Consider the following 24,591-nt stretch of genomic DNA (forward strand, 5'->3'; position numbering starts at 1 on the left):
GTCTCCCTCGTGAAGTACAGGGGCCTCAGAGGGCCTCTAGAATACGATTGTAACCAAACTTTGACCCATCTTGAGGCAGGAACTGCAGCCATTTTAGGAAGATTCCCCATTTCAGGTATCAGATTACCTGCCTGAATGTATAGGTAACCTTATCTGACCTCTGTAACCCCGCCCACTATTTTCGAGCCAAAAGCAGGCCTGACCTACTACCCTATAAAGCTGACCCAAGCCCTTTGTTTGGGGCCCAGAATTTGGAGACTGCCTCCTCTGGGACCGCATGTGTTAATAAAGGTCTCCTTTCGCCTCCTCCAGTGTATGGCCTGAGTCTTTTCCGCTACATCTGGGGAGTGCATATAAGGTTTGGTCGCCCAGCATTCCAGGTCCTCAGGGTTGTTTCAGACAGCCTGTGAGAGAAACCGAGGCAGGTAAACTGAGCGAGGATGTCCATCAGGCTTCGCAGCCTCTGAACGCCTCCTCCACAAGCAGCACTCTCTGACCCACCCCATCGATCCCCAAGAATTCGGCTCGCAGTCATGACCCTCACACCCACACTCTCGCCATATAATCCTATCACCCATGTGTTGTTACGATTTCATAGGCCTCACCTGCCCAACTGGTCTGCTTAACCTACACTCTCGCTGGCCTCTGCTCCAGGAACATTGTTGCATTTGTCACTGGGTTCAAAACTGGACAGGACCACTGCCCCAGACAGCCCAGAGACTAGCAGGGACGCCGCTAACTCTTGTCTGGGAATTTGTGTCTCTCCGCAGATGGGAGCCAGTCCACAGTGGCTCCAGAGACCCCATTGGGGTGACAACCCCTGTGGGTGAAATGTGACTGAGTCCCTCAAGCTTTGGTTTTATCTGTTTTCTTATTTTTTTAATTTATCTTTATTGTTGAAAGTATTAGGAATGTCCCTTTTCCCCATTTACCCCTCGAGCGGGCTCCCTTCCCCTCCCAGGCCTTCCCCTCACTATCGTCTGTCCCTCACCCACATGAACACTGTCGTCCGTCCCTCACAGGCATGAACACCATCGTCCGCCCCTCACGCGCGTGAACACCATCGTCTGCCCCTCACGCGCGTGAGCACCATCGTCCGCCCCTCACGCGCGTGGACACCATCGTCCGCCCCTCACGCGCGTGAACACTATCCTCCGTCCGTCAGGCGCATGAACACCTGTGAGTTCCTTGGTGACTCTTCCCTCCTCCCTCTTCCCTCTGAAACACGTCGGTCTGACGCTTTATTTCTGAAGCCTTTTTGGACCTGCCTTAGTTAAACATAACTATTACTCACGATGCCACTTCGAGATTTAAAGTTCTCCCAGAGACTCCCCTACTGTATTTATTATTTCACCTGTTGTTTGACTCTTTAAGCCCCACGGAACTGTTCTGTCCACGACTTGTCTGGGGAGGATGTGCTGACAGTCCCCCGGGTGCAGCGCAGCCTTCACCACACACGACCTGGGTACAGTTCCTGCTGAAAGGAGGCTGACAAGGAGAAAGTCCGGGTCCTGAGTACAGTCAGGCCCAGTCCGTCCTCAGGACCTGCGGGCGCTCGGCTCTCCCAGCTCCTGCGGCACCCGCGCCTCACCGACACCGGGGGAAACTAGCCAGAGAAACCGCCAGCAGTGCCGAAGGCTTCTTGATAGGCACTAGCGAGGACCCAGAGCAGCCAATCACCGCGCGGTGGGGCGGGTCCTTCCACAGGATGCGAAGACCCGCCCCGCCAGACGCGAGCCCAAGATTCTGACCGTGACTGACAGACAGGCTATGCCCCGCCCTCTCAGCTTCTTCTGACCACCCATTGGCCCGCAGGGCCCTGTGATAGCAGCACTGATTGGTGGCTTTGCCTGACGCCTCTATAAGGCGGGAACCTAGCCCCGCCCGCCCTCACTCCTCCTGAGGGCTGGAAGCGCGGGGGCTCAGAGAGGGCGCTCGGCCAGGGTGGGCAGCGCAGCAGGAAAGCCGGGACACTGACTGGAAAATGGGCACCTTGCTATACGAAACCCTTAGCCCGAGGCCTTCGAATTCCAGCCCAAGACCCTAGATGCATCTCCTCCTGAGATGCTCCAAGTCCTCTCAGCATTGAAGGACCCCAAGTCTCCTCACCCAGATAAACGCTAAACCCCCCAATGCTCACATCCCCAGACACCCTGAAAACCCCCATTCCCCTCAGCCGGGGGCACTCTAAATACAGCCCAGAAAGACCACATTTCCCACAACTCAAACCCTAAATGCCCCCATCCTGGGAACTCAATGTCAGGAAGCCTGGAACCCCTTAATGAGAGACCCCAAATCTCCTCACCCTCAGAGGTCCAAAATCCTGTCACCCCAAACATTCTAAATGTCCTTGACCAGAAAAACCCAGATCTTGTCCAAGTCCCCTCAGGCTGAGAAGTCTCTGCCCCTTGGAGACTGCGCCTCGTTATGCGCAGATTTTTCTAGAATGTCCAGGTGGAATTCCCTCCATTGTCGCCGGCACAGCCCCTCCTAGCTGTCAGCGCGCCTCCAGCCTCGACCCTCAGGGCCCCCAGACCCCAGCCTTCTCCTCAGGGCCCCTCAGGACCCCACGGTCACCCCCCCAGGCCCCTCACACACCCCTGACCCGCCTCCCCAGGCCCCTCACACACCCCAGCCGCAACACCCCCACTGCGACCCCCAGGCTCCTCAGACGCCCCTGCTGAGCCCCCCAGGGCCCCTCACCCACCCCTGGCCCGCCTCCCCAGGGCCCCTCAGAGGCCCCAGCTCAGCCCCCCAGGGCCCCTCAGGACCCCCACGGTCACCCCCCAGGCCCCTCACCCACCCCTGGCCCGCCTCCCCAGGGCCCCTCACCCACCCCTGACCCGCCTCCCCAGGCCCCTCAGAAGCCCCTGCTGAGCCCCCCCAGGACCCTCAGACGCCCCTGCGGCAGCGAGGCGGGAGCTGCGGGAGCGAGTCTGCTTCCACCGGCGGGTCTGCATGGCCGCGTCCCCGTCCCAGCCGTGCCCTGGTCGCAGCTGGGTCCCACGTCTTCCCCTCTGGACGCCCTGCCCGACGGGGAGACGGGCTGTCACCCTCTCAGCACCTTCTCGTTCCACAGGCACCTTGGCCTCAGGCTCGGGGACTCGGGGTGCAGCACCATGAACCCCGACAGGTGCTCGCAGGGGAGCCCTGAGGAAGAAGGGGGAGAGCGGGGTGGAAACCCAAGGTGGGAGGTGGGGGTCCGCGGGGAGCCGGGGAGCAGGGCTGGGTGCCCCTCTCTGCGCATGGGCAGCGTGGAGGCCGGGAGAGCCCCCCAGGGGTCACGGGCGGGGTCAGGTCACGGCGGGGGCACGAGCGCCAGAGCGGCTCAGGAGCCGGGACGCGACGGGCGGGGCGGGGGACAGAGCGCTCCGTCCAGGCTCCGCAGAGGCCACAGAGGCCTGGCTGCTCCCCGCGCGAGGCGGAGCGAAGGCCCCGCTGCGAGTTCTCCCGCAGGAGTGAGTTGTCGACGGGATCTATTATCGTCTCCAGGCCAGAGCCGCTCTCAGAGACATTTCCGTCTACTTCCCCCGGGAAGAGCGGGCGCAGGTGGGAGACGGGAGAACGCGGCGCGGGAACGTGAAGAGGAGCCACGAGGGGCTCCCAGCCTAGGGGGCGGCGGTGCTGGGCCGGGGGACCCGGGACACGGCGCACGGGGCTGTCTCTCCTCAGGCGCTCTGCCTGCAGCGCCCTCCCGGGTGGGCACCAGTCCCGGGGATGCTGCTCCTGTGTCAGTGCAGGGCTCGCGCTGGCCGCGCAGAGCTCTCAGCACCTTGTTCTGGACTCGACCCTCCCCTCCCCTCCCCTCCCCCTCCCCTCCCCCTCCCCTCCCCCTCCCCTCCCCTCCCCTCCCCTCCCCTCCGGTCCCCTCCCCTCCCATCCTGGCTGACACACCTTCCCCGTGGTGCTGGCAGGTTGTAGGGACATGGTGACCTCCTCTATGTCCTTGGCTATCTGCTCCTCCACCGTGGAGACGGGGCAGACTTCACACTGCGGCCTGCAGCCTGGTCCTAGCCGAGATGCCCTGACCCAGCCACAGGTGTCAGGTCCCTCACCCAGCCACAGGTGTCAGGTCCCTGACCCAGCCACAGGTGCCAGGCAGGGCTTCCAAGAACCAGTGTCAGTGAATCCCAGCTATCTGATGCAGCCTCTGCTCGACCCAGTGCGGCCCAGGGACCCCAGAGGTTTCAGCAATCACAGAGGTGCTGGCTGCTCCAGAAGAATTCCATCTTGCCTTTTCTAATGAGAACTTTACCTCCTGTCATGAGAACTCAAGAGATAATGCTAAAGTGGAGAAATCAACTATTATTATTATAAGCTTGTATACAGAGATATGGAAATAAATGGCCAAAGAAACAGCTTCAAGTTTCAAAGGGTCACCTCTGGAGAATGAGACATAAGAAATTGGGTGCTGGGTTGCTAGAGTGACTGTTATTTTCAAAACAAATCATGTAGAACACTTTAGCCCACTACACTATGAAATGTTATCAACTTTGGTGAAAATAAACAAAATTTGAAACAAAATGAACACAGGCCTAACCTCAATTAGCAGGTAAACAGTCAAACTAAAAATGTGTATATATTAAAACCCTGTTGAGCCACTCTGGGTTGAATCCAAAAATAATTTTTCTAAAAGATACTTTGAAAAGTTAATTACACTGTTGCTTATAATAGTGAAAACCTAGAAAAAAACTACATGTTTATCAATATCCATTCCAGATATAAAAATGTTTTATATTTTCAAAGAATAAAATACTATGACAATTGAAAGAAGTAAACTAACTACATATATCAAAACATAAATCTCATATAATGTTAAGTGAAAAAGTTTGAAAAACACTATGTCCGGCCTTGTACCAGTTATACAAATTTGAAAACACATAAAGTAGATGTTTATTAACATATAAACGTAAAGTTAGATACATACTAAATCTATGAGAGAAATTACCTTGGAGTGAGAGCTACAAAATGGAACTCACAAAGGTGAGTACAGAAAGAGCACTCACTTCATTTGTAACACTTAACAACTGTTTTAAGGAAACATGAGAAAATACTAATAACTGTCAATTCTGGATGGTGGGTACTCAGGGTTTTTACAAATGTAACCCAAATACTTTTCTGTATTTTTATTTCTCAAATTTAAAAAAACTAGATGTAAAAATGTTTTATTGGGAAATTTCAAAAATTGAATAAAAAAGAATGCAAATAGCCCAGCGGGTTCAGTGGATTGAGCGTTGTCCCTGCACCAAGAGGTCCCTAGTTTGATTCTCAGTCAGGCCACATGCCAGGGTCTCGGGCTAAATCCCCAGTGGGGGGCATGCAGGAGGCAGATGATCAATGTTTCTCTCCTATCGATGTTTCTCTCTCTCTCCCTCTCTCTCTAAAAATCAATGTAAACATATTAAAAAAAGAATGCAAATACTGAAGTCTAATAACCAATGGACAATGCCCCAAAACATCAGAAAACCACCCACTAAAAGAACACAAAATCCAACCAGATTTATGGCTGAATTCTACTCAGAAACAATGTCCTAGCTTATCCTTCAAGGACAGCATCACCTCCATACCAGACAGCGAGGTTATTTGTATTCCATTTCTTTGGTGTGTTTACTGGAAAATTCACCTTCTTGAGGGAGGTTTATAAAAAGAGCATATTTGTGATTCAGCATCAGGAAGGCAATTTTTGCAAAATACTAAAGTTATGTGAGAAAAAAATCTTAATTTTTCAATACAATCAAGTTATTTTCAAATTAAGTGCTACACCAATTCAAAAGGGAAATTAATATCTTTTCAATTATTTCAGAACAACTGGAAACAAATATGAAAATAAAAAAATCTCTACCTCTACTTCACACTACACCCAAAATTAAGTTGAGTCAGTTCACTTATTAAATGTAGCCACTGATAGTATCAGGCTTCCAGAAGAAAACCGCAGGCGGCTATTCCCATGACCTGAAGTTAAACAACAACAAAAATTGGTTAGATACAAAGAGCACAATCTAAAACATAAAATCAATTGAAAAACTAATAATCGCCTGGCCGGGCGTGGCTCAGCGGTTGGGCGTCGACCTAGGATCCAGGCGATTCGGGTTCGATTCGGGTCAGGACACATGCCCAGGTTGTGGGCTGCAGCTGATCAAGACTCTCCCTCTCCTCTCCTCTCTCTGAAATCAATAAAGATATTTTTTTTTTTAAAAAATTGATAATGGATCAATTTAACGCCAACAGAATCAAAACCTGGGCTCGTCAAAAGAAAACATCTTCATCTTAAAGCTCGAAGTTTAAAGGTTAGTGATGTAAAAAATAAAAAGTAAAACTTCGTAACCGTCGCGTATTTTTCAGTTATTTGCTAACTAGGGATAGAAAACTTGTCGATGTAAACCTTCCACTGAGGATGGCTGCTAGGCGCCGCTCTACCAACTGAAACAAGTTTAAATGCTTAAAGAATAAAGCACGTGTCGGGGGCTGCACATCGCCCCCAGCGCGGGGCAGTCCCCAGGCACCTCCCCATCGTCACCAGCCCTGCGCCCGAGGGGCAGTCCCGCCCCGCCCTTTGCGCAAGCGCGGAGTTGGCGCTTGCGCGGACGATGCACTGAAGCAAGATGGCGGCGCCCAGCCTCCCGACGCCGTTGCACGGGCATGTGGGCCGCGGCGCCTTCAGCGACGTGTACGAGCCCGCGGAGGACACGTTCCTGCTCCTGGACGCTCTCGAGGCGGCGGTGGCCGAGCTCACGCGGTGCGAGGCAAGAGTCCCCGGGGGACAGGGGTGGGGCGTCCTGTGGCCGCCGCCGGACAGGAGGCGGGGTCACTCCTGGCAAAGATTGGCACCGGAAGCCGTCACCGAGGATCCCCCGGAGCAGCAGAAGCGAGCGCGCCGGGGTCCGGCCGGTGTCGCAGCTCTGACTGCACCGGGCGGAGTCCTGTCGGGTCAGCCGGTGACGACCCGCGCACGTGCCCCGAGCAGCAGCGACCTTACGCCACTTTGCAAAAACCAAACACCGCGAACCCGGCTTATTCACGTAGAACAGGGAAGGCGGAGCCGGGTGTCGCTCCGTTTGCACAAAGGCGCCCTCTGGCGACCCAAGGGCGGAGAAACGAAGCGAGGTGGCGACCGCGGGGCGGGCAGGGTTTTTGAAGCTGCTCATTAACCTTCTCGAGGCTGAGAGGTGCGGGCGCGGCCGCGGAACTGAATTTTCAAGTAATCGTAAAAACTAGTTACAGGCAGCAGGCAGCCTACATAATTTTCCCTAGCACCTCGCAAATAGCAAAATTGACCTGTTGAAATGCTCACTATAAACCTTAACAAAAAATAGGTGTGCATTGTAAATTATTTAATGAAGGGAATTTGAGTATTTAGATGTATTTAAAAATCGGTGGTTAGAGCCTGGGCCATCGGACTGAAGGTCGCTGGTTCGATTCCGACCAAGGCCACTACCTCGGTTGCAGGCTCCGTCGGACCTGGATGTGTGTCTCCCTCTCCCTCCTTCCCCTCCACTCTCTGAAAAGCAATGGAAAAAATAACCTTGGGTGAGAATTTTTAAAAAAAAAATCAAGACTTGAATTGGGTTTTCTCAGGATGCAACAGCTGTCAGGCTTCAAAGATCTATGTGCTCATCCCTCTTAAACTTGGTCGGATTTTTCCATGTTTAAACAGCCCAACTCTTATTAAACGTTTTTCATTTTTGATTTACTGGAATATAGAATATAACACTACTGTTTTATAACTCAGGATATATCAAAGATTTACAAGCACAAATTGTGTTCCGCAGTATGCTGTAAAGCTAATTTTTGTTATAGTCTTGTATATTTCTGGTCTTGGAATGTTAATTATTTATGAGACTAAGTTTTTTTCAAATAGAAGCCACTTAGATTTAATAAACCTTCCTACACCATAATAAAGGCTTGTCAGATATATGGACTGGTTTGCAAAGTTAGAAACCCTTAGAGTTTGTTGTTGGGTAGGTTTGGGGAGTTAGGGATTAGTGAAGCGCCAAACTCCCATCAAACCTACTTCTGTAATGGAGATAATTGGTGCTTTTGATATATAAAGGGTGTCCCAAAAAATGTATGCACACTTTAACAGCTGATAGCTCAATTCTTTCCTTCTTTTCAGATTTAACCCATTGGAATTAATAGTTATAAAAAGTATACATGCATTCTTTTGAGGATACCCTGTATTTGCAGGTGTGATAATGGAGAAATAAATTAAAAGTAGCATGAGAGTTATTTTCTGTAATGTGTGTTTTAATGCTACAGTACTAATATCACTTTATTTTGTGTTTTAGAGTGGAAATATGCCTGGAAGTAGGGTCAGGGTCTGGAGTGGTATCCACATTCCTAGCCTCCATGATAGGTCCTCAGGCTTTGTACATGTAAGTTTAAGAATATCAAAGTAATTAACATCTTTCACTAAGAGATTCACTCTAAATACTGTGTTGCTTGAATGAAATCATTTTTGTAAGTAGATAATATGTATCTGATGGTGTCTAAGCCTAGTAAGGAATCAGAATGCAGATTAATTTCCCTAAAAATTGTAACTGTATGTTCAAATCTGTCCCATCAGACTGGCTACTTAAAGAAGTGGCATAAGAATTTTAGGTCATCTCTAAATTTGAATTTTTTTGAAAGTTGCCAGAATTTCCCTTGAGAAAATTTGAGAATATAGAAATTATAAGTTACCTATAAATTTTACATGATCCAACTGTTGATTTTTTTTCCATTTCCTGTGTTTTTCAATTAACGTCATATCATGAGCATTTTCCTTTCAAAAATTCCTTTTACATTTCATTTTTGATGGCTGCATAGTATTCCTTCATTGCATTCATAATTTAATAAAATCCTTCAGATGTGTCTTCAGTTATGTGTATTCTTCTTGCACATCATTATCAGTATAACAGCTTCTTTCATCAATGTAACAAATCTTTGTTCTTTTTCTGCCATTATTAAAGCATTCAATTTTTCCCCCCTAAATCTGCTCCATTCAAAATAAATGGAATATTCATTGAATTTTTCAGTAACACACCTGTCTCGTGGGCGTGGAATATAGTTTTCTTTCTTTTCTGTTTGTAGGTGCACTGATATCAACCCTAAGGCAGCAGCTTGTACCCTGGAGACAGCATGCTGCAACAAAGTTCATGTACAACCCATAATTACAGATTTGGTGAGCTGTTAATCCTTGCCCAATAATAATTAATTTCCTTTTCAAATAAGTTAAGGTCAAGATGATTTATCAAAGAAACTTGAGTGCTTTTTAACCCACTAAGCAGTATACCTCATAGTTTATAATAGATTAAATTCTTGACTGATACAGTCCCTTTTGTCCACAATTCACAAGGAATTTCTTTTGGCTTGTATGCATCAGGCATCTGTCTCTCACTGTGACAGAGAATGCAGTTCAAACTGGCTTTAATAGAATGGGTGGCTTCAGGCACAACAGACTAGGAGCTCAAATGTTACAGGCATCTTTTTCTTAGGTCTGAGCTTCTCTCTAGGGGCACTGCTCCTAGGCAGTCTTCCTCAAGGTAGCAAGATACTTGCATGCCTGTGTCTTATTTCTCAGCAACCCCTCATGGAAAGAAACCCTTTCTATTCAGTTAATCTAGCAAAAGTCCCAGAATGAGTTTAGGTTGGATCAGTTTGGGTCATATGCCTCTCTCTCAATCTTATGTTTCCTATCCTCTCATAAAACATTTCTCTTGGTTATAGAAAATAAATGTTTGGTTCAGAGGCTACAGCTGTAAAGTGTGTTGAGATCTGTAATAGAACTTATGTACAGATTAGACCTTCCTTGTTTTATTTTCCGAAAGTGAATCTGAGTGTAAACATGTGAACTGCTAAAGAGCCGAGACTCCTGAACATCTTCATTCTCATAAATAATCTAATTCCCTTATTTTTAGGTAAATTCGTGTAATCTTTATCTGAATGAAATATAAAAGTATTACTCTCCATTTGTTTACTAGTGTGGCCTTTTAACATCTTTTTGTTTTCTTTCTAAAAACATGAGAGATATTTTTAAAGATGTTTAATTTATACTTTGGCTTAAAAGTCTGACAATTGTTGAACATTTAGGTCAAAGGCTTGCTACCAAGACTGAAGGAAAAAGTTGACCTTCTGGTGTTTAATCCCCCCTATGTAGTGACTCCACCTGAAGAGGTAAGAAATATCACAAAATTTAATTATTAATACTATCTGTTCTTTTCTTTCTAAATTCAAGTGAATTTCATCAGCTGCTGAGTAACAAACTGCTCTAATTTTACTCCTAATTGTCAATGATTGAGGACTGCTGGTAGACATAGGAAAGTAACCTGAAACTAATGGAAATACAAACTGACCCATCTCCACCCTTTAAAATCCCATTCAGATCAGGCCCTGGCATTTAAATTCGTGTGTGTGCCCACCCTTTATCATGAAGGACAAATATGCAAAACAATTTTTTTAATCACCCTTAAATTCACCTAGGAATTCTTTTTCAAAGTCTCAGGTTTCCTCCTTTCACAGGAAGTAGGGGTGGGATGGAAAAAGGAAATCATGAAGGTGAAAGACACTTAGAGGTTAGACCTGATAGTAGTAATAGAAATGCACATAAAAAGCTCTGGCTGTACTTACTAGTGTATCTAGACACATGAGGTTGGGCGATGCTGGGTGTGCCAGGGACCTGGGCAGAATCAAGAGCTGGCACAGCAGTGGGCCCAGGCAGCACACCAAGAGCAGTCATCAAACATGACACCTCCCTTCTCTGGCTCCAAGAATGTGGTTGGCACCAGCTGGTCTTCCTGGAGGGGCACCTCCAGTGCAAGCGCATAAACCTAGCAGAGCATCCCTAGGGAGGCATATAACAGGGTCCAGCACAGAGGGCTCCTGTCCATCCTGGAGCAGAATGACAAGAGACAGGTCTGGCCAAAGCTGCCATCCCAGAGGCCTGTCCACAGACCTGATGAAACATCCACAAAATGGAGTCCACTGAAATAAGGGAGTAAACCGAGGAAGACATGAGTCCAGAAAAAGGAATTACAGTGGTACCTCGGTTTTCGAACATCTCTGTTGACGAACATTTCGGTTTACGAACTCCATAAACCCGGAAGTAAATGCTTCGGTTTTCCGACACGCCTCAGATGTCACTCCTCTGAGAGGAGGATCCTGAGGCCTAGCTGTTGGCTATTGATCCCTCGGTTTTCCAACATTTCAGAACTCAAACGGTCTTCTGGAACGGGTTACATTAAAAAACCGAGGTACCACTGTATAGGAATGCCAAAATGGAAGTCTCTAGGAGAAAAGTCTTGACAAAAAAAGAGGAGGAACTGGTAAATTTCCTAAAATGATTAACTTTGTGGAAAGTTGTAGATTGAGGGGCCTATGATAGATATGGGAATAACTTAAATAGATACAAAAAAATTAAGCAAGTGGACACATTGAATGTTCAATAGCTGAATGTGATTATTTTCCACAGTAAAATATTGTGCAGTCATTAAAAGCAAATTAGAACTCTACTAGGTCACAAGAAGAGATTTTCATAAGGTATTGTGTAAGAAATGAAAAATGCACAGAAGAATGTAGAATATAATCTTTGTAAAACATGGACAAGAAAGCAAAAGTGTGTGTGTGTCTGTGCACGCGTGCACCTGTGTGAACGGGGAGGAGTAGAGAAGCAAAACATTGAAAAGTTTTTTAAAGCAGGTATATGAACATATTTCTCTTATTTGTAAAATTTATATGGTTATAGGTATAAAGAAATTATTTCAAATGGGAAGCATATGCCATATTGAATAAAAGTGGAAGTTATGTTTGCGTTAAAATAATTTAAATGTGGACAAAAACCAATGAGGGAAATAGAAAATACTTGTCTTAGGGCTAGTTTTTGAGTGATTTCTTCAGAGTATTCTTTAGTTTTGAAAACAATATACAATGGTAAGGATTTAAAGATTTTTAATACTGTATAAACTCTGAGTGTTGTTTCTGCAATAGAATTAGATTGTTATTGGAAAATAATGTGTTCCTGATAAGGGCTCTAGGACAGTTTAACCTAGAAGAGAACCAGATGCAGTGGGACATTTGGAAACTTTGATTCACTTGCAAAGTGAATCTCTTGCAATACAAATTCCCCCCTTCTAGTTTCTTCCCATCGTTCCATGTAAGTATAAGAATTACCTAGGTTCAGGGCACTGTATCAAAACTTTGTATTTCCTCATTTTTTCCCTAACAGTAGACAAAAATAATTTAATCATGTTTTCTACCTTTATAGTGAGAAATGCTTGTTTTCCTAATTTTACAGATAAGGAAGGAAACTAATTCACTGATTACAAATTTACAGAAGGTCACAAGGCTAAGAAATGGTGGGGCTCAGATTAAGATTTACTGCCTCCTGGACGTCAATGAAATACAAAATATATACTTTGGTGAATGTTACTTGTCAAAAAGATTAAGTTTGTGACTCTAAATGTAACTAGACTTGAGTCAAAACAAAATGATCTTTCTAATTGGTCACAGGTAGGAAGTCGCGGAATAAAGGCAGCTTGGGCCGGTGGCAGAAATGGTCGTGAAGTCATGGACAGATTCTTCCCACTGGTTCCAGATCTCCTTTCGCCAAGAGGGTTATTCTATTTAGTTACCATTAAGGAAAACAATCCAGGTAATACAGACCAGTTTATCTGTTAAACATTGGCTTTGCTGAAATCAGAAGTTAATAATGTCAGACTATAATTTATAAAGTAACCTGGAACGTTAGGAATATAATCACTGACAACAGATAATGCAGGCAACACGTGTTGAAAGAGGGATTTGTAAAAGATTGATTTGAGGGTTTAGAAAGTGTTGCCTTGGGGGATAGGGGCAGTTTTCCCCTAATTCCTAAACTATTACTCAGATACAGAATCTGTAATTCTTTCTTCTAACACCCCCCCCCCCCACAATATTGTGAATTTTCCCTCCTCCTCTGGTTTTCATGCCCTTGATAACTCTGCTCTATGCCGTTTGCTCACTTAGAGTTTCATCTCAAAAGCTACCTCATGGATGGGTCCTCATACCTGAGGTCAGGCTACTTTGTAGCTAAATTGACCTTAATCTTTCTTTTTCCGAACACCTCAGTTTGACTGTTTACATTATACCTTATATCCTCTGCCCCTCAGATCACATCAAGATTACTAGATTTTGGGGGGGTTTTGTAACTCCATTTTCTTAATTCCGTCTTAATGTTACTTTTTTTTTTTTAAAGGATTTTGCTTTTTCCAATATGTCTAAAAGAAATAAGCTACTTTACTTACTACCACTGTGCCATGTTACTGTACAGTTGGCCCAACCCTTCATTCACATTTTTTATCCAAAGGGAAGGATATAGGCAGAGATTGGAGCTAAGTAAGAAAAAAACTAATTATTGCTGTCATAACAAGTATAATTAATATTTCTGTTGAATCCAGGGTAGGCTCCGCTACAGCGCAGGCCATTCAGTCTGATTAGAATGCTCAGCAACACCGAGAAAGTGCAAAGTGATCCCACTTGTCTGAAGCCCAGGTTCACTTTAATAGACATTTGCTTGGTGTACGTTGTTTTCTCAGATGGCTGTACTTTGTAAATAGTCTGTTTATTATTCATTAAACTGTTAGTGATTATATACACTTTGCCAAATGATTCAATTGGATTTTACCTTTTGTTTTAATTTTAATTTTAGAAGACATTTTGGAAACAATGAAGGTGAAAGGTCTTCAGGGGACTACTGCCCTTTCCAGGCGAGCAGGCCAAGAAACCCTCTCAGTCCTGAAGTTCACCAAGTCATGACACAGTGTCCGCTCTGTGTTAATATTAAACAATATGTATCACATTGAGCATAGATATGACTACATATTATACTGAATATATATGTTGAATGTATTCACCATATTTGGAAACTAAAGTAATTTCTTGGTTAACAAGTAAAATTGTCAGAAATGTGTCTCCTAGAGAAAGGTGGGAAGGCAGGTCAAGTTGTCTTTTACCTGGGAATCAAGCCTACAAAAATGTTTGCATAAATGCAAGGAGATACAAACATGTATAATTTGCATTTACATATAAAATATATTTATATTACATATGAAAGGACATTCATTTCAGCATTGCCTATAATAGCAAAACAAGGAAGTCAACCTATTTGCCCATCATAAAAGGGTTGGTATAAGAAGTTACAGTATGTCCAGGACACCAAATGTAAATGGCATCCAGCCATCCAACAAGTCAGATCTGTATGGACTGAACCCGAAGGGGTTCATGATGTACTACTGAGTGGGGAAAATAAGCAAATTACAAAACAGTATTATTCTACTAAAGCATAAAAAAAAACAAACCCAGAAGGGTAGGTTTGTCTGTGTACATAAGAGTCTCAGAAGTCACCTGGTGGGAATGGAGGAACTTCTGCTCTTTTGTGGTAGCAGCTACACAAGTATAGTGTATTACTTACGTAATTTTAACAAGTTTGTTTCTATTTCTCCCTCTCCCTCTATTTGAAGTCAATAAAGAGATACTATAAAAAGAAAGAAAATTAAATTTTTTTTAAAAAATAAATTTAAAAAATAAAATGCCTCTGCTTTTGTTCTTCTGCCTGGTGAGACTTCCCTACCTTTGTCCTTTATCACAGACTTGTCCTCTTTCCTATATACCGCAAAATGCTATACGTGCTCTAAGTCAGGGAGAACCCCGTGTAAATAAACACACCATCAAGTGGGGGACATGCCTGTCCAGGAAAGTCTAGAGGAACAAGGGTGGAGGCTTCTTTATCTGCTCTTCAAGATTAACTATAGGCATTTTTTAAAGAAAAAACCTGTGTAGAATTAACACAGATAAACAGATCAGTAGAACAGAAGAGAGCCTGGATACCAGTCCACACCCCCCACCCCCAGGATTGGGATTTGGTGACATAAGAGGCACCATAAACATGGGGATGGGAATACTACTTAAGTGATGCTGTGAGAACCGGCTGTCAACATGGCTTAGGAGTTCCACCTTACAACAGTCACAAAACTAAATTCAGGTGAATCAGGCATAGTATTTTTTTAAAACCTCAGGGAACGAACAAAATTTTAAAGAATGACAAGTGTTACTACATTTAACTGGAAAATACACAATTAAAGACAGTCACAGACCACATTACAGTGAATCCCTGTCGCCCTGGCTGTGTGGCTTGGTTGGCTGGGCATCATCCAGTGCACTAAAGGGTTCAATTCCCGGGCAGGGCACAAGCCCAGGTTGTGGGCTCAATTCCCAGTAGGAGGGTGTGCAGGAGGCAACTGACAGATGTTTCTATCTCCCTCTCCCTTCCTCTCTAAACAATTTTAAAATTCTTTTAAAAAAAAGTCAAGTCCTGTACTAGAAGAAGCTTGTAATGGATAGAACATTATGATCAATAAGAATATAAGTGATCCATACAGATAACAAATTCACAAAATAATGACCAATAAATACACGAAACTAAGCTACGATTCTTGGTAGCCAGGTAAATATAAATGAAGACAAAGACCTACTACTGTCCCACAGCTCTGACTGGAAAACTTTAAGTGTCTGGTAGGACTGTGCTGGTGATGAGGAGGGAAGAGCAGACCTCTTGGTGCCACTGGGAGGGAGTGCAGACTGGCACTCCACCCAGAGGGCAGTTTGACAACCTCTGAAGTCACAGAGTGCAGACATCTGCTACCAGCCATTCCATTTTGGGGCATTTATCCAGAATACCTAGCACATTTGCATGGGGAAACATCAAGAATGCACAGTGCAGCCCTGTTCACAGTGGCAAAAAGCAATGATCGGAATGACTGTTAGTGGGGGAACTGGCAAGTAAACTGACTTCACGTGATCTTAAAAGCAGTCATGTTGAGTGAGAAAGCAAGTTACTAAAGATAACATACAGAAGGATATCACAAATATACATTTTTTAAAACCACTATATATTGCTTATGGAAACAAACACGTGGTGAAGTATAAACTCTTAAATACGAAGGAGTCCCACCAACCTCAGTTTAGCTCCAGGGAGGGAAGGAGGAGATGGCCTCAGGGAGGAGTACAAGAGAGTTAACATTTTATTTCTTTAAAAATCAGAAGCAAATATGGCAAAATAGTTTGTGAAGAGCATGAGGGCATTTATATTAGTATTGTTCTGTATATTTGACATATTTTGTAATTAAAAAGAATTTTAATGGGCACATATGGTATAACAATCAAATAACATTAATTATTCACAGCACAAAAACTGATTTAGTAATAACATTGTTTAAGCATGTAATACAGAGTTAAAAATAAATTCTAAAATTTGCAGTTTACATTAGTGTTTTAAGTTGTTAATTTGGCTAATGGGCTATGAATCTCATGCAACTTTAAAGTGTCCCGATGCTGGAATGCTAGGGGTGCTCTCTGGGATTGTCAAGCTACATAAATAAACTCAGTTAATGTGGTTCTCAATTTCAATCTTACTTTGGAAGGCTCACTCTTCAGTATGTAATCAGTTACCAGTTTCACATTTCTATTTACAGCATCAGAGAAACGTTAAGAGTTGAAGTGTGAAGAGAGGTGTCCCACCTGGTCATCCACAGGGTTTCCAGGATCCTGGTGCCTGAATCCCACCGCAGAAACACTGCTCCCTCACTCCCTTCACTTTCCTACCTGGGGTTTGAATCAGAAGCCAAGAAATACCAATACTGGAAAAGCAATAAACAAACTCTCATTATAAAACAATTTTTAAAGAAAAAGTGTGTAACTTTCTCAGAGAAGTAACACAATCCTTTGGGATTACTATGTCAGAGAGACACGGGAAGAGAGACTATTTTAAAAAAGGGGTTAAGGAGAGGTAGTAGAATTTTGCTTCTCTATACTTCACTTACTGACTCCTGACTTTCTGAGGCCCAAGGATGTAAGATAATAAATACTCCAGAAAAAACTCAGGAGACAGACTGGGCAGGACTCTGCACCTACAAATATAACTCCAGCGATCTGAAGCTCACGTAATACTTCACTCTCGACTACAATACTCTGACCACACTCATACTATTTCAATAATAACCATTTTATCCATTTGATAGAAAGCAGTAGTTTTATTTAACATGAATTGCTTTTCGCCAATTAAACATTTGCAAGAGAGATGATTAGCTGATCTTTCAAGTGACCTTGCTGTTAGTTATGCTAATATTCCCCACGATATGGATGGATGACTGCAATAAAATTACTCCAAGTTCCAAACTTACACACTATGTTTTGGGCACAATTTTTAGGGCAATACTACTGTGGCAAAGGCAGGTTTCACCCACTCTTCAGCCTGTTATATTACATTTTACTTGGTACTAAAATTCTTAACTGGGCTGGAAAAAGTACCTTCCTCAAATCTAATGTAACATAACTTTGGCCAGTAAAAACAGTAAAAGTCGCTTACAAAATTGAAAGCTGTCTATAGCATTTAAATTTTTTGTTTGTTTTTTTCCACCAATCTTAAGTTTCAGAAATACTTATTTCCTCTCTCTCCATAGAGGGGTAAGGTAACTACCACTCTGCTTCATGAATGAAATAATCTAATTCCTGTTCTCTCAAATTCTCACTCAACTGAGTAATAAACTCATGCACAAGTCTGCAGTTCAAAGTTCAATGATACCTAGAATGTGTTCCACAGCCACGGTCAGTGTCATGGATTTAATTCCCTGAACTTCATCACTCTTAACAAACAGGGGCCACAGGAAATCCAGCTGACACTCTTGAATGTAGGATTTCAGAGCATGCTTCAAACAGCTCAAGATAAGCTATATTAATAGCTTAGTCATTTTTATCATTAAAATAATCTACAAATATTAGAATACTAATTAATTTTGTTGACGTATCTAATAAATAAGTCTTAAAATATTGATAGATATAAATCACCTCCCCTTAATTCATTGGTCTCCTGCACTGTTCTAGACATTAATCAGTACAATGCTTTCACAGATTCCAAATCTGTAATTTAGGGCTTTTCCATATTTATTTTTAAGTATACAGAGAAATTAAACTATTAACATATATTTTCTCTCAAATATGTAATATTCTTATGCAAAAGAAAACCAAACATTTACCAAGCAATCTGAGAGTAGGCAGGCCTGATTTTAGGGTCAGTACACTGCCCAGGTCACGCCCCAGAACGGGCCCTGTCTACAGTCTCGCTCATGGCCTCCTCACACCAACATTTCCACATGGATCCACGCCCGCTGCCTTTGCTTTACCTCAGGGGCACTTCCGGTGGGGAAAGACCTCAGAAAAAGGTCTCACGACAGAGTGGACAAGTGGATTTGTTGCTAGATGTAAACCATTTGTACTGAAAGAGAAAAGGTTTTAAAAGTTAAAAGAACTTTTTGAAACGCTGTCACTTTAATGTACATCTAAGTAACCTTAAAAACGACACAGTGGAAAAGAGAGAACACTGACATTTTTGCTCCTTCCTTCAGTTCATCTGAAAATCAACACAACTCAGTGTAACTGGCAAAGGCTACAGTGCAGTGCTTCCCACGAGGCTCATGCACCCCCTGGGACAGGCCGGGAGACCTCAGAGCAACTACACATCTGTGTGACATTTTAAAAGAGCCAAGAGCTCTGATGCCAGATGGCCCTCAGCACCGGTCTTTTTTAGTCTACTTTATGGTACAGATCTTAAAAGACCACCTATTTTTTGAGTGCTGAGACCTGTATTAGAAACACCCAATGATTAAAATGCCCTGATGCTACCAAAGTACTTTACTAATTACCTTTTACAGATTTTGAAAAATCATTTTAGTATGTCTCCCATTAATTACAATTAAAAGTCTATCTTTCGCCCGGCCAACAGGCTTCAGTGGCTGAGCATCGACCTATGATCCAGGAGATCACAGTTCGATTCCCGGTCAGGGCACATGCCCAGGTTGTCAGGAGGCAGTCGATCAATGACTCTCTTGTCATTAATATTTCTCTCTCTCCCCCTCTCCCTGAAATCAATAACGATAATACTTAAACTAAAAAACAGTTTACCTTTCATTGTTTTCTTTTCCAAAGTTAGATATCATTCATATATAATGTACATAAAATAATAAATAAGCTAATTTCCTTTTAGACTCACCAAGCAGGCGGAGTGGAACTTTTTCTTGCACGTCCTACAGGCTTTTTTGGGAAGAGAGTAGTTGAAGCCATGGATGACAGAGAAGCAGATCATGCAGTCCTCCACCCCCTCAAAGCGCTTGTCCACGTTGCTCTTCCACAGTGCCAGGCCCTCCATGATGCTCCCGTTCTGTGAACAGGGAAAAAAGAGTGAATATACAATGAAGACAACCAATTATTTTTATTCAACTTAAACAATTCTAAGGTTGAGTTATAATTGGAGAGAAGAGAATCTGTTTTGTTCCATTCACTCTTTTAAGTTTTATGAATGTTGTTTTTTTAAATGATCACCCCAGTTTTAGGAACCAGATAAACCCTTCTCCAGCAAAGACAGCTTGAGAGAAAGGCTTCTGCACTAACACTTCAAGATTAGTCTCAGCCTGTTGCCTGGCGAAACTCTTAATAAGTCAATCATTTACATTTTTCTCCTGTTTTTTAACTGAAATGATTAATCATCTTACCTTCTAAGTTGCCGATTTGTTCTAGCCAGCTCTACAAATTGATGAATATATTTATTTTAAAATAATTTCTCTTTACTGTGCAATGTTTGCAATGTGCAAACAAAGCTAGAGACCTATAGGTTGTTTAAAAGTCAAAGGTCTTTAAAAGTAGTGGGGTTTCTGTAACCACAGAAGGAGAGTTGAAATGTTAGACTAACAGTAGCTCAGAAGACATTCCTCTGTCCAGCACCTTATGAAAAGATCCTCACTCAAACAATTTCTTTAAACCTTGTACTGCTCTGTATCATCTGTAATACCGATAGTCAAGTCAATTCCTCTCAAACACCAGAAAAATATTAAAAATTACACCTCGGCAGGTGCAAGTCATTTAAGCCTATATCTGTGCTCACCCAAGGAAACCAGAACATCCATTTCCATCTTAAGCAGAAGATATACATTTTAAGTTTTATTGCCATTCCCAGTGGTTTAGAGGCCAAGAGTGGGCACAGAGACCAACCTGATGGGTGAGGTAGGTGCTCAGTTGCAGCATCCAATTCCGCCACTGCTGCACGGCTACCCCCACACGCCGCCCACTCTCCACTGTGATGGAGCCCAGTGGGTAGTTGGAAGGTAGCTGTATTATAAGTTCAATAACTATGTCCTCGATGGTATAAGTAGCCATTACTTCTCGAGTAGTAGCTCGAGCTTTAACCTGCAACACATGAACGGTAATATTTTGTCAAATTTCTTTCCTTTCTTTCATTCAAAAAGCATTTTGATAGGTTCACTATCAGCAGCCAAAGTTTTCACTCAAAGAAAATGCAGGTAAACACATTCATCTATTTGACATGCTCTATTTAATAAATACCTGACATACAGTTGTCCCTGGGTACCCATGGGGAACGGTTGCAGGGCTCCCTCCCTTTGCCCCATGCCCCCCAGATACCAAGTTCTGCAGAGGCACAAGTCCCTCTGTCCATGGGTCCACATGCCCGGAAACCAACTCTAATTTTGATCTGTACTTGGTTGATTCCGTGGATGGAAAACCCACAGATAAGGACAGCTGACTATATTTTATAGTAATTTTATGACATTCAAAATCTGTTTTATAAGAAATTTATAAGAAATAGTATCACAAAATAGTATGTTTTGTTATATTAGGTTTACCATGTAATACAAGTCATTTTTGAATAGACAAATGACAGAAAGGGCTAATAATTACTCTTTCTCTTCCAGGGTATCAAATACCACGTGTGTTTAGATGTCTCCTGTCTCTCTCTACTGCAGAATTCTCAATTTTACAGCCTGATTCTGGTTTTATACAGTACTGCAAACTCAACATAAAAACACCAGTGACGATCCTTTACAAATGTATTCTTCTAACTTTCCTATTGTCCAGGCTAAAAAGCACATCTTAAATTTCTCCTCATGCCTCATCCCAGCTATTCACCAGTTGTAAGTCTGGATAAATTTCCACAAAATTCCTCCCCACCCCCCACCCCTTTACATTCCCACTGGCACTGCCTCACCTGGGCCTGCTCCGTGCTCACAGCACCAGCAACAGCAGGCCCCCACCTCCACCTCGACCCAGTGCATCAAACAACCTAGGCTCATGGCCAGAGCACCTGCCCAGATGGTAACTCCGACTTGTGGCTGCCTCAGAGGAGATTTGCCAGAGGTTAAATAGGACCAAATAGTGTCTCTCCTTCCCTTCGTACTGCATGTCGCACAGGCCAGGACCATAACTGCCAACCACGCTGCTCGCACACTGGGCCTGGCATCTGGTATCCAATATATGTTTTAGATGAACTGACGAATGTTTAAAACTACTTAGTGGGGGTTAAAGAAATTATACCACTGTTTCAAGCTATGTGTCAATATTGAGATGTGATGCACAAGAATCAGAAAACACAGTAGACAATTTCTGTAAATTGTCAACCAACGGCCACAATTGTGGTGACACTAGCTACAAACGTCAGACACAATATCTAAACGACTTTTCTAGAAAAAAATTCAAAATTATACTAACCGTCATGCCATTAAGTAGCTGTGTACTTGTTTGCACAGAAGATATTTCTTGAAGAGAAAGAACACTGCTGACGTACTTGCTTGTAAACCTATCAACGATGTTGAAGACGCGCTTCTCGCTGCTGTTCCACCAGAGCCTGACCATGGCGGGCAGGTCCTGCAGCGTCATGTGGTAGACGGAACAAGCCAAGTGTGGGATGTGGTGCCGGAGGGTCGTCATTTCTGAGGAAAGAGTAAGTTCTCAGAAAGTGTGTTTCGTATACACAGAATAATAGACTAGTATGAGCACTTTCCTTAAAAACCCTAATTCCTCAATGTGAATGCCAAAGAAGCTGAAATTCTACAGCATCTGCTTGTTCCTACGTATCTGAAATGAACCATTACAATTGCAAAAAGAAGTAACAAGAAGGTCCCAACTGACACTGAAAAATCTGCCTAGAAACACATTCTATACTTCGCAGGAAGAGTGACAAATAATATGAAATACAGATTTTAAAAAGCAGGGAAGCATAGTGGTTGGCGTATCAGCCTGTGGGCTGAGTGTTCTGGGTTCGATCCAGGAAGGGGTGCATGCCTCAGTTGAGGGCTCGATCCCCAGCCCCAATCGGGAAGCGTGCAGGAGGTGGCCAGACAGTGTCTCTCTCTCAGGTGAATGTTTCTGTTTCTCCCTCTCTCCCTTCTGCTCTGAGAAGCAATGGAGAAGGGCATCCTCCGGTGAGGATTAAAAAAATTAAAAAGGAGGGAAAATTAAAGATGAAAGGAGTCTGGCTCCTTTACTCCTGGCATCACTGATGTATTTATGCAAGGTCCTAGAACACCCGCCTCAACCTCACAGTCCAGCCCTCAGAGCTCTACAGCATTTTAAAATCATTCTTAGGAAGCAACTGTAACTTTGCAGCACCACCTGTACCCTGAGCTAACATCTAGGCCCCCACAGTTAAGGAAATAAACATTATCACATAACAAATACTTGTTTACAGAGTAAAAGATAAGTCTCAACAAACTAGGCCTCAAAAATGTATTAAATTCTTAACAACCTTATCCACAAGATCTCACTGAGTGTCCTATTTAGAGGACCATGGAAAACCTTGGGCTCGGGCCACGTCTGGGGCTAGGCTGCACTCTCAGGTCTGAGCCTGTCTCCAGCAGAGCTTGTGCCGCACCCCCCCTCACTGACCTCGGACACTCAGCTGGAGCTCTCCCGTGAAGAAGGTCTTGGGCTCCTTGCCGGAGAGCTCAGCAGCCGTCTCCGCACAGGTCGGATTTTCTGGCATGAGCCTGAACAGGTGATAGAGCAGTTTATTTAAACTCTTTGTTTTCCGGAGGTACATTGAATACAGAGCCCGAAGCTGGTGGAAAGCAAAAATCTGTTAGTAAACCCAGTTAAACCAAGACCATGAGTAGATAAGAACATCAAAGTATAACAAGCTACACAAGAACACAATGAAAAGTCACTACTTAGAGGGCTCAGAATTACACAGAAGGGTCCCACATGACAGATGCCACCCTCTTCCTTCCCGATGCGCCATCTGATGGCACTGCCACTTCCTCACAAGCTAGCAGACGCTGTCATGACCCTCATTTTGTGACATGTGTGTCTTCCTCAAACCGTTGCCCTGGTAACAGGTTCACCTCCACTTGGAGTCTGAGCCATGAAAATCTATTCACTACTCCCCACAGGTGACTCGCTTTTTCCTCCCAAGTCTTCCACACGTTCCTTCCACATCACAGCCCTCACTCTTCCAAACTCTTTCTTAAAACAAATTCCATTTTCATGGCTGACCCCACCCTATATAAAATACTCCAGCGTCCCTTTAAGACAGTGATCACAGATCAGTAGTCCAAAATGTCTGGTTTTATAAATCAGGAAATTTCACAAACAAGTAGGACTTCTGGTTTCTTTTTTAAAATAGGAGAACCTGGCACTGTTGGGTGCACTGCGGGCACCTGTGAGGCCTGTGCTTTGGAATTCCTTGCCCCTCAATGACATAGTGGTTTTCATTTGTTCATACTGACTTTGCAGCTCTTTGTACCTGTTTTAAAATGATTACTTCCCCTAACCACACAGCTCCTCACAGTACAAACACCACTTTCTGAACACTGAGTGCCCAAATATGGAGATCGAGCCATAGGATTTGGAATTGATTCTTAACATAGGTTGTTCAAGTACCTTTACCATGGGGAGCTCTGGGAGACACTACCTTTATCAAGTAGCCACATTCAATGTCACCAACAAAATGACACTGACATGTGGTGCCTCCAGAAGTGACAGAGAGAGGACATGTCACCGCAGGGCAGTAAGCAATCCTGCTGAAAACTAACCGGAATCTAACCACGAGGAAACAGATATATCAAACTATAAGACAGTCTACAAAACAGCTGACCTGGTGAGTGACCACAAAGAGAAGCTGGGGTGTTACAGCTAAAGAAATACACAAACAAATGCAAATAGGACCCTTGATTAAATCCTCAACAGGAAAGGAGGTAAAACTATAAAGGACATTTACTGAGAAATGTGAATACAAACTGGATATTATTGCATCAAATAAATTTGAGTGTAATAGTTTTAGGTATAAGCATGTCCTTGCTCTTAGGAGATACATGTTTAAATATTTTTGGTAAATAAAGCAACATGTCTGAAATAGATCAGCAGGAAAGAAGAAAATGCAGAGTAAGTGAGCAAGTGCAGCAACCTGTAAAGATCTGTGGCTGCAGGAAAAGGGCACATGACCTCACAAGTTAGTCTTTCTACTTCTCTGTAACTTTAAAAATTTTCAAAATATAAAGTGAAAAGAATTTTTTAAAATTAATCATACATATCAATGGTCTTTTAAAGACACATATATTACCTAGCAATCCCACTCCTAAGTACACAACACTAGAGAAATGAAGACATGTCCACACACATGCACATATAGGAAGGTTCACAGAGGTTTCACTCACAACAGCCAAAGAGTGGAGACAATGTAAATGTTCATTAACAGATGCATGTGCTAAACTCACATTTTGGTATATAAACAAAATAGGGTAT

At 43.6% G+C, this 24,591-nt stretch overlaps 2 protein-coding genes across 6 annotated transcripts in view; one reads left to right on the plus strand and one right to left on the minus strand.

Moving 5' to 3' along the window:
* Positions 1–6,562: 6,562 nt before the first annotated feature.
* Positions 6,563–14,569, plus strand: HEMK2 (HemK methyltransferase 2, ETF1 glutamine and histone H4 lysine). Of its 4 annotated transcripts, none has more exons than XM_081163025.1 (6): positions 6,566–6,736; positions 8,286–8,372; positions 9,070–9,160; positions 10,069–10,152; positions 12,484–12,625; positions 13,661–14,569. In XM_081163025.1, exons 1-6 carry the CDS (start codon positions 6,603–6,605, stop codon positions 13,765–13,767), a joined length of 645 nt encoding a protein of 214 aa, XP_081019151.1. In that variant the 5' UTR covers positions 6,566–6,602; the 3' UTR covers positions 13,768–14,569. The 4 variants fall into 4 exon arrangements, with proteins under 4 accessions (XP_081019154.1, XP_081019151.1, XP_081019152.1 ...); XM_081163026.1 differs by having other exon boundaries at positions 6,567–6,743; positions 13,661–14,561; XM_081163027.1 differs by lacking the exon at positions 6,566–6,736 and adding an exon at positions 7,083–7,527 and having other exon boundaries at positions 13,661–14,516.
* A 1,319-nt stretch (positions 14,570–15,888) lies between these two features.
* LTN1 (listerin E3 ubiquitin protein ligase 1) overlaps positions 15,889–24,591 on the minus strand; it is a 46,066-nt gene continuing 37,363 nt past the window's right edge. Inside the window, exons 26-31 of one of the 2 annotated variants that reach the window (XM_081163024.1) lie at positions 22,738–22,909; positions 21,562–21,782; positions 20,050–20,244; positions 19,055–19,222; positions 18,189–18,280; positions 15,889–16,611 (exon numbers count right to left, since the gene is read on the minus strand). In XM_081163024.1, the coding sequence (XP_081019150.1) occupies positions 18,218–18,280; positions 19,055–19,222; positions 20,050–20,244; positions 21,562–21,782; positions 22,738–22,909 (819 nt within the window). In that variant the 3' untranslated portion in view covers positions 15,889–16,611; positions 18,189–18,217. Of the gene's footprint in view, positions 16,612–17,421; positions 18,281–19,054; positions 19,223–20,049; positions 20,245–21,561; positions 21,783–22,737; positions 22,910–24,591 lie in introns of those variants that run through there. The other variant, XR_013998099.1, reaches the window with a different exon arrangement.

This window comes from Miniopterus schreibersii (genome assembly GCF_964146895.1).
Source record: "Miniopterus schreibersii genome assembly, contig: HAP1_SCAFFOLD_145, whole genome shotgun sequence".
NCBI classification, from domain to species: Eukaryota; Metazoa; Chordata; class Mammalia; order Chiroptera; family Miniopteridae; genus Miniopterus; species Miniopterus schreibersii.

Excerpts from the sequence above, each read along its gene's own strand:
- HEMK2 (XM_081163025.1), top strand. The coding sequence starts at position 6,603 with ATGGCGGCGCCCAGCCTCCCGACGCCGTTGCACGGGCATGTGGGCCGC. Across the intron at positions 6,737-8,285 it reads GCGGTGGCCGAGCTCACGCG|AGTGGAAATATGCCTGGAAG; the intron begins GTGCGAGGCAAG and ends TTTGTGTTTTAG. Across the intron at positions 8,373-9,069 it reads GGTCCTCAGGCTTTGTACAT|GTGCACTGATATCAACCCTA; the intron begins GTAAGTTTAAGA and ends TTCTGTTTGTAG.